Source organism: Chelonia mydas, chromosome 1, assembly GCF_015237465.2.
Source record: "Chelonia mydas isolate rCheMyd1 chromosome 1, rCheMyd1.pri.v2, whole genome shotgun sequence".
Lineage (NCBI taxonomy): Eukaryota > Metazoa > Chordata > Testudines > Cheloniidae > Chelonia > Chelonia mydas.
In genome coordinates, this window is record NC_057849.1 from 340,647,866 (window position 1) to 340,663,043 (window position 15,178).

A 15,178-nucleotide genomic window follows, 5' to 3' on the forward strand; every position below is an offset into this window, starting at 1 on the left:
GGATCACAAAAGCCTGTCCAGATTTTTAGCAGCTTGACTGTTTTCTGCGACTGCCTCCCTTGCCCCAACACCAGAAAACCTCATCATGTGCTGGGAGAGCACCACACAGCACTATGCTTCACCCACCTGCCGAATAACAAACTGTTATTAATTGACAACAGAGTATCCAAATGGCAACTGGCAGCCTAACATTGCAGAGCATCACATGTCAGAAAACAGCGGGTTTCTAGATCCCAGGTGGCGGAGTCTGGGTTGCGATGGGGAGGAGGTTGGACAGACGCAGCTTAATGTTTCAGATTGGATGCAAAGCTGTTTGCCTAAGGTACATTTTTGGCAAAGCTCACACTGCTGTTGAAACCCTGTCAGTTTGTATAAAGTCATAATACATTCAAGGGACTCAGGGAAAATGGGAGGGGGGCCGAGTATCTGAGAGAGAGGAAGAACAGAAATTCTCTATCTTGTGAAGACATCTGTGATCATTTTAAAAAGAGTAGCATAGGAGAGACCTGTATTTGTATCTTCTGCCCTCAGTACGCTCCTACCGGATGGAGAAATTCATTTTCCAAAACTTCACTCTTCCTGTAAATTTATCTGTAGGTATCAACTTAAAAGGAAGACTATAAGGATTCAAATAGCCTCCCTTCTTAATTACCATGCAGTGCTTTATTCCTAGGAGTAACAATAAAGGTTACTTTAAAAAAATGGATTTGAACCAAAATCTAAACACCCTGAAATTCTGAGGAAGTTCAGATCCAGAATGGATCTTTGTCACTGTGGAAGGATGGTCCAGTGGTTAGGGCACCAGCCTAAGACTTGGGAGACCAGAGTTCAGTTTTCTGCTTCCCCATAGACTTCCTGTGAGACTTTGGAATTAGCCTCTCTGTGCCTCAGTTTCCCTCTGTTGCCATCTGTAAAATGGGAATGATAAAAACAATATTTCCCTACCTCATATGGGTGTTGTGAGGGTTAATATATTAAAGATTGTGAGGCACTTTGAGATCTGCTGATGGAAAGCCCTATATAAGAACCAGGTATTATTATTATATTCAAAAATAGATTGAACCAAAAATCCCAGGTCAGAACACCCTTGAACTTTCGGGAAGTGCATGTCCTGTTTCCGATTTGAAATGTTCAGCTGAGGCAGATATCTAATAATAGTACCAAGGACTTGATTCCTCCCTGCATTACTCCAGTTTTGCACTGGTGTAATGCCGTTGAAATCAGTGGAGTTATACCAGTCTAGTGTGGCAGTAATGCAGTAGTGAATCAAGCTCTGACAGTCTATAACACGCTCCATACCCTCTTCGTACTTTTGCTACAATGATGAAAATGAAAAGGAGTACTTGTGGCACCTTAGAGACGAACAAATTTATTTGAGCATAAACTTTCGTGAGCTACAGCTCACTTCATCAGATGCATGCCGATGAAGTGAGCTGTAGCTCACGAAAGCTTATGCTTAAATAAATTTGTTCATCTCTAAGGTGCCACAAGTACTCCTTTTCTTTTTGTGGATACAGACTAACACGGCTGCTACTCTGAATGACGAAAATGTTGAGCAACCCATAAACCTCCTGTTTTCAGGCAGAGTAAGCAGCTTGCAGCCTGGAAGCAGACGAGCTTTGGACCTGTGAGCAGAGATTTTCTGTTTAAAAGACAACAGAAAAAACAAACAATGTCCCATATGCCCTGGGACTGTGTAAAAGCTTTTCATGTAAGCCTGCTCTGCCACTTAAAATGCTTGCAGTTGGCACGCGGGTGTAGCGATTTGGCAGTTACCCTAGAAGAGATTTTGAGACAATATGGGAAGAGCCAGCGCTGTAATATGGAGAACGGGTCCAGAGGGGAATGAAGGATGGATATGTTTGGTTATAGGATAGAGAGCCGAAAAAGATCTTTGGCAACTGTTCACATCCTACAGCCTTGCTAAAGAGAGGAAACTTTGCATGTGATTTTAGATTTGTCTAGCTGCAACTTCGTCTTGCACATTTGGCTAAGACCTAGTTTAGAGCTGGGCCCAAACCAAAATCCTGTGATTTAAATAGCCCCAACTTTGCTAGAGTTCAGACGGATATAGACTCAGAACCAAATTTCAACAATAGCCCTTATTGTTGTATTGCAGTGAATCAAAACCCTAGATCAAAACACCTGTGAACATTAAGGAAGTCCAGATTTGTGACTCTTCATACCCCTCTTGACCTGAATGTAGAATCAGACTAATATCCGTGTCCTCTGTTGGGAGACTATCTAGCCTGCCCTGGCAGGAGTGAATGGAATCAGTGATCTGATAGGTTTTAACTACCAAGATTCTGAATTGTTGCCACCTCATAAGGGAGCTTATTCCTCCTTCCTACTGTCCTTTGACCAGGCCCCCTTCTCTGCATTTCACCTCCGACGCACATGAGTAACTGAAGCTGCATGGATTTGTAGGGAAGCTTGTCAGCATAATTGATTATTACATGGTGTATGCTACTGAAGACAGGTGAGGCTGCATAGAGCGGAACAAATCTGTTTGTATCATGCATTCCTGCTGGGTCAGGCCGGGGCTTCTTCCTCTGACATGTTGATTTATATGTTTGCAGCTCCTCCCTAATGAATAGTGCCCCATCATGGGTCACTGGAGCCCCCTGCTGAAAAGACCCTGTCAGTGCTGTGAAGAAGAATGAATAATGTTTTTTAAAGCCTGATGTTGTGAATTTAACAGCTCTTGGGCATCAAGGGGGGCAGCTGAGAAGATGTAATTAAAAAACAAAAAAAATACATCAATAAGGAAACACTATATGTCCAGATGCCAATTTCTATGGAATTTAACCTTTAGTCTGCTGGGGCTTTGAAATACACTAGAAACCCACAACTGTAGATCAATAGTGGGAGAAATGTGAGTTGAAAACCTTTTAACCTGTCCTACTGTGCCTTTAATTGCAGCCTCACTCTGCATAACACCTTAAAAACCTCTGCCTTTCAGCTCTAACCTTGCTTAAAAACCTTTATATTTATTTTCCTTGTAGCCGCAACAGCCTTCACTCATCTGGCACCTTCTATTGCCAAGACATCTTGAGGTTCTTTATAAATGATGGGCAATAATTTACTAATAATCTGCAACCCTCAGAATGCCAAAGTCACTTTCCCCCTCTCTGCTGCATTTTGGAGAAGATATTGCATGTGGTGACAAGACTTCTGTGTCCCTGGTTTGTTTTTGTTTTGTTTTTTCTTCTATCTACCAGCTCTAAGAAAAGAAAAACCAAGAATTTGTAAATGCATGGGTGTCTGAGGGTATGTTACCAGCCATAAACTATAAAGAGGCCCCAGTTCCTGTGAAATACATTCAGGGCAGAGATTATTCTTCTGATATTCCCTAGCTCAGAGTTTACATAACTTATAATTACAGATCTAAAATCTAAAGATGATAGGAGGGTTGGGGACCCAATGTTTTGACCTATTTTTGGTCTGTCTGCAATGTCTATGCAATTTTTTCTATAGACCTGTTAAAATATTACAATATTCTGCAGTAATAATTGAAAACACTTCATCTTTCAGTAATGTGACATAGTGTGGCTGGATCAGCACTGTAGAATACTGTAGTATTTTTAGAAGGGTATATAATGTTGGGAGTTAAGTAACCCTGGAGAATCAGACAAGCACGCTATATGCATTCTTGTCCTTGTGAGTGAAGCTACAGCAGCAAGCTAATGTGTCAGGCCTGGCATTCATGGTTAAATCTGCAGTGACAAACCAGTGCAAACAATGCTCACAGTTGACCCCACAGTGCCAGATCAGTTCTCTTGAATGGTTCTATAGCAATAAACCAGTGAATGCAGCCAAGCCCTTACAAGTAATATAGATAACAAATCACTGAATATATTTATCTTTGAAGAGGGGAAATAGGTAAGCAAACAAATTTCAATTTCTGGCTTCCAAAGGAGAGGCCCTGTGCAGTGGCATGACCGGAAGTACAGGAGTTCTAATCCTGGTTCTGACAATAACTTGCAGTCTGACCTTGGGCAATTCTCTTAACCTCTCTACTTCAATTTCCCTATCCGTAAAATGAGGATGTTAATACTATTGGGCCTCTTTCTTATTTATATACCATTCTGGCAGTGTAAAGGTGCCATAAATTGGGGTAGGTTATACTCCCCTTAAGGCTCCTTTACACTACTGGAGGGGTATAAAGAGGCTTTAAGGTAAGCGGGAATCAGACCCCCCCTTGAGGATTAATTAGCTTGTTTGTTAGATTAGTTTGTAAAATACTCGAAGGACTTGGCTACATTTGCAGCGGCCTGTAGGGTATGTGCAGCTACACACCACAGTAAAAGGCAGGATGTATCCACACTGCGAGGTGTAGCTATAAGTGGCAATGAAAGGAGGGAGCTATACGTGGCACGAGGGAGGGAGCCTTTCCCAGTTGCCAGAGCCTTTCACTGTGGCAGGGAAAAGCTCCAACAGCTGGGAGGCAGAGGGACACTATGCTGCTAAAAATAGTGGGGTAGACATGGGAGGCACAGCGTGGGCATGTGGAGAGCTATCTAGGGTTCTGGCGTGTCTGTGTTCTACTTGCCTAAGCAGTGGCTCACCAGCTGCACAGCGATTTATGCCCGTGCTAGCTGGGTGTGCAGGGTCAGAACTCTGCGCACAGCTGTAAGTGTAGACCTACCTTAGAAGGAAAAACACAACGTTAGTGGTGAGTGTTGTTATTTCTTATCATGCTACGTCAGTAGTAGCTATTGGTGAGTGATTCTTAACAGGAGCTTTTTCCTCTCTTTGTTAGTCTTAAGTTTCTTTCAAAGCCTCCTTACTGTGCCATAAAAGCAATGCATTAGACCTGTGGCACAATGTTAAAATTCAGCACCATACACGGGTTTCAAGTGGGAGGAGATTAATATTGGTCCGTGCATGAATTTCCTTGTTAGTGTGTTTTTAAAAGGCTTCATTGAAGTGTCTTGCCATAAAATTACACTGTGATCATAGGCATTTAATGTTAACAGAACCAGATGGGTTAGCAGCATCCAAGCTGTAACTCTCCAATAGTACGTGCGTTGCCTTTCATTTTCTTCCATAGAGTTATGGAAGATGGATGTTTTGCAGTGCCAGTTAACAAATCCAGCTGTATTAACGTGGACTAATGCATTTACAGTAATCCTAGTGACAAATGCATATTTGTTAGGATTCATCCACAAAAGGTTAAAATGTTACACAAAAAATAGCCATTACATATCCAGTGCAGTCTTTTTTCATATAGTATTTCTCCATTTTATTAAAATCAGGATGAGTAGCAGAGGGCATCTAGAGAGACACAAGACTCAGTTGCTGCCAAATTTGTATTTTAAAACTTTACTGTGTTTTTAATGTTGGTGGAGAGGAGCTGTCAGCTGTCAGAAACCTTTGAGAACCATTGTTTGCTCTCTCTTCTCAATGTATACGCTTTGTTTTAAAATCGTTAAATTGCTTTATGTTGTCTAAAAGTAAGAGAACAAGGGGTCATTTCACGAAACAAGTCAATGTAAATCAAATACAAAGAAAATACTTCCACACATGATGTGTGATCAGTCTATGGAGGGCATGCAGAAGGCTAGATCCTACGGGTGGTGTAAATTAGCATCGCTCCATTGATGTCAGTGGTGCTGCGTCAGTTCACACCAGCTAAGAATCTAATGTTGTAGCTGTTTTTTCTAAGGGGACTGGGTAATTTTATGTCATTCACTATAATAAAATTTGTAGTTATACATTATAAAATGAGGGTAATCATACTCATCCTCCAGGGCATTAGCTGATTGCCGCATGGACAGGAAGAAATTTTTCCCTTTATGTAAAGCGTTGGATAATTACTCATATGCATTTATTTTTTTCCCCTGTCACTGAAGTATCAGACCTAGACCAAAGCCAAAAGCAAGATGCTGGATTTGCACATGTCAAATTCTATATTCAATATATCTAATCTAATTGATTTAATCTATATAATCTACTCTATATAGTTTTTATACTTCACTCATCATGATATCGGCATCTACATTGATTTTTTGCAAATGTGAAAGGTCTCATATCAACAATCCTGTTTTAGTGAGATTTGGCTGGTTTATTTAAATTAACCTCTTTGCATCCCCTCTTACCATGTTCAACACCTAGAAGCTGCAGCGAGTGGCACTCTGGAACTAAGATAAGTGATGACTAAGCAAAGAGCCAGTTGGTGTTACTGTGATTACTGCTGCTACTGATTGGCTATCAATTGTGCAAACAGCTAGTCTGTGCTTAAAATGTCTGCTTATTGTTATTATCCCATCCTCCCTATCTTCAGCCATTTGTTTAATTCACCCCCACACCACGTACTACAACTTGTCATTTATATTGTAAACTCTTTGGGGCAGGGTCTGTTTTTTACTGTCTGTATGTATAACACCTAGCACAATGGGACCTCTCTGTAGTTGAGTCTCTAATAGCTTTTACAGTAGGTGCTTGTTTGCAGCAAGATCTTGTAAGAAAAACTGCTGCTTACGAGCAACATTTCCCTTGGGAATGCTTTCCCTAATGTGAATTATCGACACTCCCCATAACAGCAACCGCCTCTTAGGGGCAACATAACAAAAGGGCACTGATAGGTTGCTACTGACATGTGTCTACTGTATAGTATAAATAATTGTAATAAAAGATATCAGAGGCGATATAAAAAGAATGCCTGGAAAATGGTATATTTTTGTTTGGACACATCTATTGCTGAAATATAGCTAGTTATATTAGAAATTACCTTGTTCGTGTGGTTTGTTTAAAAAACTCAACTTTGGGTGTAAGAGGAGATGAAATGATGTTTGTCACTCTAGTACATTGCTAGCCAAGCACACTCCACAAAGCACGCTTAGTGCAAAGCTCCGTTTAAAGATCCCGTTGTACAGGTTAAGGAATAACCCAGGTACTGAATGAGGGTGAGGTTTTCTGAATCTTTTTATCAGCTCACAGACAAGTAGCAAAACAGAATCAATTCTTGTCACTCATAGGTAAATATGGAGGAACAGGATTATGGAGCTGGGTGCCGTTGCAGTTCTTTAATCTGAAAATCGATGGAGAGACCGAAGTTGGGCTTGTGGGGATATTGCAGAGACTGTGTTGTGGGCTTCGATGAGATTTTTGCTCTGCAAACAAAGGACTGAGTTCTAAATTAATCCCTGATGTAATTCTGTTGAAGTTAGTGGAGTTACCCCAGAGATGAATTTACCCCAATAGCCATAATACCAAACAAGGATTGGCAAATGCTTCAGCCTCTCTTTCTCTTTTTCTGCCTGTGTGCATAGCTCAGAAATAATCCTTCAAGCTCCCTCCTAGCCTATTATTAACTCATTTTATATATTGCAGGATTTTTGTAACACTCCATCCCCATGGTTTGTAAACAAGGAAATGAAATACCCAGGGCTATGTTACAAATGCAGGAAATCTCATTGAGTCACCTTGAGATAACTCCCCAATCCCAAAATTTGCAGCGACTCTACAGACTTCAGATGTGTTGTTAGATATGCAGTGCCCCCTGCTCCTGCAGACTGTTCTTTGGGATATGACACAGAATTTTAAAGCAGTAAGCTTGCCCATTTGTGGTTCATATTTAAGGCTATGTTTTAGTCACAGGTATTTTAGTAAAAGTCATGGACAGGTCATGGGCTGTAAACACAAATTCACAGGCCCGTGACCTGTCCATGACTTTTACTAAAAATACCCGCCGTGCCTAAAACTTGGGTGGGGCGCCGCGGGAGATGGCCCAGGAACCCCGCTGGTGCTGGGGGTGGGCAGGGTTGGGTTCGGTTGGTGGGGCTGGCAGGGGCTTCCTACCCAGCTCCGCATCCCTGCAGCTCTTAGGCAGCGGAAGAGCCAGGGCTGCCTAAGCTCCTGCCACCAGCGCCCGCTGCCGCAGCTCCCATTGGCCAGGAACTGCAGCCAATGGGAATTGCGGGGCCAGGGCCTGCAGGCACGGGCAGCGTGCGGCGCAGAGCTCCCCCGGTCCCTCCGCCACCTAGGAGCTGCAGGGCCATGCCAGTGGGAGCTGGGGAGCCCCCCACCCCAAGGTAAGTGCCCCCCATACCCCTCCACCCCTGCCCCTAGCCCTGAGTCCCCTCCCACACACCCAAACAGCTGATGCTGCCTGAGCTGGGCAGCCCCTGAGCCAGCACCAGCCGCTGCAGAAGTCACGGAGGTCAGAGAAAGTCACGGAATCCGTGACTTCCATGACAGACTCACAGCCTCATTCATATTACTTAAATATAGTGCCTATCATATCAAAAGGATCCCAAGTACTTCTCAAACCATACCTGCCAGCAGAACGTGCCTGGGGTGGAAGGTGGCTGTCCCCCAACACACAGCAATTTGTACAATGGTAGGGAGACGAATTTGGAGACAAAAACAACAGGCCAAATCTAATCTTAAAAGTTACATGAGATCCACCCATGTCAAGATGTAGTGACCAGGCTTGCTGAGTATCCACACTCCAGCTGAAGTCAGTGGGAACTTGCAAGTGCTTGGCACTTCTGAAAATTAGGCCCTACGGGTTCAGTCTTGTCCATTAAAATGTATGATAGTCAGTTTATCATACAGTTTATCAACTTTGGAAAGATTAATGGCTGAGTCATCCCTGCCAGGATTCAGGCCTCTGGCTCTAAAAAATCTAGGGATTTCAAACCTGATAATTAGACCAATATGCTACCGTTTTATACAGTTTCTGCTTTTCCTTTTATCAGTCCATTTTACATCACTCAGTAGTCCACAGTGTTCAGTAATTCAAGTCAGTGATGGGAGTTGGTGGGTTTCTGCTGTAAGGTTGGATCCACAATACAGATTAACGACGTCCAGGAAATTCAAAGTTAAGGTTGTGCTTAACCCTTTACTTTTACTTCCTTTTTTTAACAACTTCAAAACCCAAGTAATAAAAGTCCATGTGAATTCTGAATGCTGCCAATGAGCACTAATTTTTATGGCAGTTTTTACGGTGTGGTCAGTTGCCTGCTAACAACTGGAATTAGCACCCTCATCTCATTTGATACAGCTCATTGAAAGGTCTTTGTATGATGATTAATTTGGGCCAGTATCAACCCAATCCGATATAAACCAGTATCCTGGAACTGAAATGTTCTTTAACCCATTGCCAGTCAATATCATTGTGACCTTAAGACTACCCCAATGCCAGATGGCACACTGTTGCCGTGATATTTACCCAAAAGGTGGCATTGTAACACATCACTGGAAAACTAATAACTCATTTATCTTAATTTTCTTGCATGATGTATGTATGGATAACCCACAAAGAACTTTACAGATGTGCTCGAAATATATGACTAAAATGTGTTTAAACCAGGCAGGCCCAGGGGAGTTGATAAATGGGTTTTCTTCAGACAAAGGAAAGAGGTGAACACCTCAGACCAGGCAGGGCCAAATTCAGTGGGCTATTCATTTGTATTGGAGATTGCAGGAAGAGATAATTTGCATTGTAAAAATCACCAGGAGGGGAGGGACCAGCATGGCGTCTACAACCAGCAGGGGAAAGGAAATTTATCGAGGAATACATTTTAGAAGGCTACATTTCAAAGGCTTACTGGACTGTAAAGAGGGGGGGAGCGAACCCTGAAATCATCCTTCACCCGAAGAGCTAAAGGCCTAGTCAGCCATATTGGAGGAAAGACTGGTGAAAAAAGCATCTTTGAACAAAGGGCTCTAGTCTGTTAAGCTAGACTGAAGTCTTACTGAAGTATTTTTACTTTTGTTTGTTTGTAACTATTTCAATGCTTGTACTGTATATCGCTTAAATCAGTGTCATTTTGTTCATAAACTTGTTTTACTTTTACCATGAACCAAATGCGTGCTTTGATTGAAATAGAGGGTGTGTTAACCCCAGTTAAGGTCATAAGCTCTTGTGTACTGTCTCTTTAAAGGAGCAGCAAAGTTGGTAAGATTTTATAGGTGCTACAGTCAGAGGGGCTGAGCATTGCAGATGGATGTCTCTGTGGAATTCAAGAATTGGGGGGCACTGATTGTTTAATGCGAGACAAGGTTTGGACTAGGAGAGTCCTTAAGAGTTTGCTGACAAGCCACATAGGTTGGTGTGTCAAGGAGCTGACACATAGTTTAGCAACAGGAAACCTCCCACTTGCTGGGGCTGAGAAGAGTAACACAATGGTTCCCCAGCAGATTGTCACACCCATCCCTTCCAGGATCTGTGGTTCTCTTGCCTGTTCCCCACATCCTCTTCCATTGGTTACATGAAAAATGTTGTGTCATCATGCCCTTTCTTTTCCAGAGTACAGTAATTGTGGAGAAGACAGTCCAGGACCTCATGAACCTGATGCATGACCTGAGTGCTTATTCAGATCAGTTCCTCAACATGGTGTGTGTGAAGCTCCAGGACTACAAGGAAACCTGCACTACTGCCTACAGGTATAGCCTAGCCCAGGGAGCCAGACCCTCCTATACAATAAGGAGAATGAGCCTGACCTCACAAAATTGTTGGGGAGGATTAAGATGAAAGATGTGTAGGTCTGAAGTGTTGTTTTATTTCAGTATGTGCAGGATGGAGTTACTTCCTCTTGGAAAGCTTGTCTGCTTGGTTAGTGGGCAGGAGAGAAATCTGAGGTAATAGCCATCCAAGAGGCTGGGGAGACCCGGTGACTTCTCACACCCATATGCATACTTTCCAAAAACACTGATGCAGGTGGTTGGTAGAATCAAAAGAGACACGTCCTTGTTCTTAAACAGAGAGATGGATTAATCAGGGAAAGTAGGGTGGAAAAGTGTGATCTCCATAACCGTGTGATCGCATCAGCTCTGTTATACTTGGTTACATGCAGTGAGAAAACAAGTTGAATCCTTTCATATTACAAGTTCTCAAGATATATAGGATGAGATTTCTAAAGCCAGCTGATTTCAGTGCCCAATTCCTATTCATTTTAATGAATCTGGGCATTTAAGTCCCCTAAACTGCTTTGAAATTTGTGGCTATAATATATGCACAGTATACACAGGATTTTATTTAATATTTAAAACATTTAACATTCCTATAGCACCATTTTCTCCAAAGGATCCTAAAATGCTTTACATACAGGACTGCATTCATGCATCCTTAAAGATCTGGGGCTGAAGTCTAACAGCTAACAGCACCACCACATGGGAACCTAGGCTCGGAAATAAAGGATGTGCTAGTGGTTAGGGTGCTAGCCTGGGCCTGAGGAGACTCTGGTTTAATTCCCTGCTCTGCCACCAACTTCCTCTGTGACCTTGGGCAAGTGACTTAGTCTCCCCGTATCTCAGTTCCCTCATCTGTAAAACGGGGATAACAGCTTCACAGGGGTGTTGTGAGGATAAAAACACTAAAGACTGTGAGGTGCTCAGGTACTGTGGTAATGTGGGCCATATTAGTACCATAAAAAGTACCTTTTAAGAGCTAATTGAAGCTGGTGGTAGCAGGGAAAGTAGTAAAATCCCTTTGTGTGTTCCAACCAGTAGTGCTAAGAAATTATTTCTTATTGCCTGATTTCATTCAGAAAAGTTTCATCTGGTAATGGGCTACCTATGGGAATATTATTAACACCATATACGTACACATGTGGTGGGTGTGTCTATATACATCTATATTATGTATTATTATTATTACAGTTAATGTTCCTTTATTATGCCTGTTTCAATAAACCTTATGGAGCGAAATCAGGCAGTAGAAAGTAATATCTTTACAGCTGTTGGTCGAATTTAATAAAGGATCTTTCTTTCTTTCTTTCTTTCTGTCTTTCTTTCTTTCTTTCTTTCTTTCTTTCTTTCTTTCGACACCTGCTGAGGAGTAATTAGGGCAGCACTAATTTGGACTACCATATCCTGATTACAGCAGGAGGAAAAACAGGAAGTGTGCTAGTTTTGCTGCTAGCAAATGACTGACGGAAATAGAAATCTATATACAGTTCAGATGATTCAGAAGAGCATAACAGGGACAGGAGAAATTCTGCTGCCCCTGTTTTCGTGTGTGTGTGAGTAGCTTGAGATATTCCAAAGAGATGATAAAATCCATAAGGTAGCAATGCCCTCTGCTGGGAGCTCTCATGTTGCCAAAGCTCTGTGCAGTCTCGCCCTGTGAACCATGGTTTCCCCCAAGGTTTTTGAGAAGGGCAGAGGTGAACCAACAATTAGTCTTATTGGCCCCCTTCCCCCTCCAACTTTGGAAATATTAAGGCTTAATCTTCAACTGATGAAAATCAGCTCCTTTAAAGTCAGTAAAAAGAAAAGGAGTACTTGTAGCACCTTAGAGACTAACCAATTTATTTGAGCATAAGCTCAGCTACAGCTCACTTCATCGGTGGAATTCCACCTAAGGATCTGGCCCTACAAATTTACAGCGTAAATTGTAAGTGGTAGTACACTAAGGTTTAGTCAAAGGGCTTTCTGGGAAGGAAGTTTTTGTGTGTGCATGATAGAGATGGTGGGCAGCAAATGACAGTATAAGATAGCTACCGTCTTCTTTGGAGTTCAGGGAAACCACAAATATGAACATTGCAAGTCTTACTAACTAGTATACAAAGTGAGATGCCATGTTGACAGGCTCTTTATAAGCTAGAAAGGTAAATAATAGAAGACTTGTGCAGTGGCCAGTTGGTTCGTTAGCTTGGCTTTGTGTATGTGTGTTTCTAATAGGGAAAAATAATTCAAATAGCCCATATGGTCCTCTCTATTCACGTGGTGAATCTGCTGTGCTCCAGATGACCAATATCCTGAATCCTTTCAGCTTCAGCCATGTAATAGCTATTGTTTAATAGTGATGTTTTGGTGGTTTCAGAAATAGGCCCCAACCTCCAACAACTGGAGCTTCAGAAGAAACTTTCCCTGGATGTATAGAATCCTAACTGTACACTGCAGCATTTCTTAACCCTTCATCTGACGAAGCGGGTATAGACCAAAATTGAACTGTATGGAGCACTGGACTTATTCATGGCCATTCCTAACCAGAGACTTCTGATTAGGAATGGACCCAGGTTTTTAGTGGCCGTATGACAAAGGTTGCATGAATCCTGAAAGTGAAACTCATTCTTTGGTAGAGGGGACTGATATAGACCATGTGAAATGTTCACATCATGCCAGAAACTTGAAATCTGAGGCTTTTCCAGTTCCATTTCAGTTTTATTTTAATTTTCCAGTGAGTACAAGAACCTAACAAGATTCAAAAACAGCCTAGATATGTATGTAGCTATCAAGAAGACCCCATGTTGTCATAATTAAAGAGAACAAATTTTGGCAGGGTTATTAAGCCTTGTGCTTCAGGGTTTAAGTCAGTCTCTGGCAATTGGAAATCAGCAAGAGCCCTAATGTGGCAAACACATTATCACATATCTGCCTATTGTGGGGCACTGACCTCTCCTTCTAAAGTATCAGATACTGGCCACTGTCAGAGAAGGGGCATTAAACTAGCTGGACCTTGGTTCTGATCCAATCTGGCAAATCCTATGTTCCTTGAACGTTTCTTAAATTTAAAATGTTCATGTTAACAAAGGTCAGTTTTCATCCTGAAAAACAGCATTTTGAAAATTCATATGTTTGGATGCAAAAACTGCCATTCACGAGTGTTTCATGGAAAGCAAAATTGGGGACCAAAAAATGATCCAGAGTGAAATTTGTGAAATTTTTTTTTTAATGTTGGGGTGAAATGTTACTAAAAAAACATTTGCCAGCTTCCCCTACCCTGGTATAGGTGACATAGCCAGATCAATAATATGGTCTCTTGCTGATTCGAATCAGTCGTTGCCAAAGGATTATCGCTGGGCTGGGGGATAGCAGTAAAGAACAATACGATGTTTTAGGAACTAGAAAAGACCTAACAACATCAACATGGCTGCCCATTTTTGTTGATTCCAATCAATCCTTCCTCTTTTAGTTTCTCACCATGTTCCTCTTCCACCACAAACGAACCTTGCTCTGTTTTGAACCAGATAGCTGACCTTAGCTTTTCTTGGTGATTTATCCTGTTAGAACTGCCAGAGTTCCTTTTCTAACTCTTTCAGGCAACTCACCCTCAGTCCCTCAGAGAGTCCACTAATTTCCTACAACCTTTTTTTTCAAAGACTGATTCCTGCTGTACCACCAAAAACACCTTGTAGCTGAGCCCATTTCTCAGATGGGGAACCAAGGCACAAAGAGACTTAGGGTATGTCTACCCTGCAATCGGGAGATGTAACTGCAACACATGTGGACACATAGCCAAGATAGCTGTGATCAAGCTAGCTCAAGTAACAACAGCAGTAAAGCCATGGGGGCCGCTCAGCTGCATACCCAAGGTTCTAGGTGGGCAGGTCTAGCCCATGCAGTCAGCTATACCGCCGCAGATTCACTACTGTTGTTATTCAAACTAGCTTTGATCTAGCTAGGACCAGGAGAACAGCTTGTGTATTTCTGCACGTGCTGCAGTCACACCTCCCAGTTGCAATGTGGACGTACCGTATGTGACTCGTTCATGGTCATGCCGGAAGTCTGAAGCTGAGCAAGGAATTTATCCCAGGTCTCCAGAGTCTCAGACTGGTGCCCTAACCAGTGGCTGTTATTTGCTTCTTTCTCCCACTGTTTTTTATGTATGTTTTTAGCTGGTATGTTGTCTGTTTAGATATGTAAGCTTTTCAGGGAAGGGGCCTGTCCTTGGCTCACATTAATAATAGATTCTAAACTCGCACCAGCGTGAACAAATCACAGCGTGGAAACGGTTATGAATCGCCAATTCCTAGAGTTCGGAGTAGCTTCTACCTTGGTCCTGCAAAAGAAAACATCGTTCCTGGCTGCGTTTGTCATGAAATAGCTGAATCCAATTAGCCCCTCTGGCCCCCAGTTGTTTTCCTAATGAAACGGCTTGGCACCCCAGCTGTGTCCAGGGACCGTTAGTAATCACTCTGCACAACTGCTCCAAAGGGGAAACGGTGCGAGTCTGTGGCTACTACCACTGGCAGATGTTTTATGACTAAAACTCGCTGAGCTATGGAGGGGTGGGCCCTTCTCAGCGGTGCATCATCACCTGTTCAAGTGTTACACCTATTTTCCTGCCCCCTCCTGGGAGCTAGGTACAAACGGCCACACAGATGGCACTGCCTGTGGCCCATTGAGCTGGGAATTAATTAGCAGATTATGGCACTGGTGGTAATGATTAACCCCATTACCATAGCAGAGTCATTGCACAGGGTTTTTCATGGTGTGGGAGGGT

The 15,178-nt window shown here is 42.5% G+C and overlaps 1 protein-coding gene across 2 annotated transcripts in view; it reads left to right on the plus strand.

The window, feature by feature from the left end:
- Positions 1-15,178, plus strand: part of EXOC4 (exocyst complex component 4) — a 578,416-nt gene that overhangs the window by 470,490 nt on the left and 92,748 nt on the right. For both annotated transcript variants that reach the window (XM_007055935.4, XM_043520885.1), the window contains exon 12: positions 10,259-10,395. In XM_007055935.4, coding sequence (XP_007055997.1) covers positions 10,259-10,395 — 137 coding nt within the window. The remainder of the gene's footprint in view (positions 1-10,258; positions 10,396-15,178) is intronic.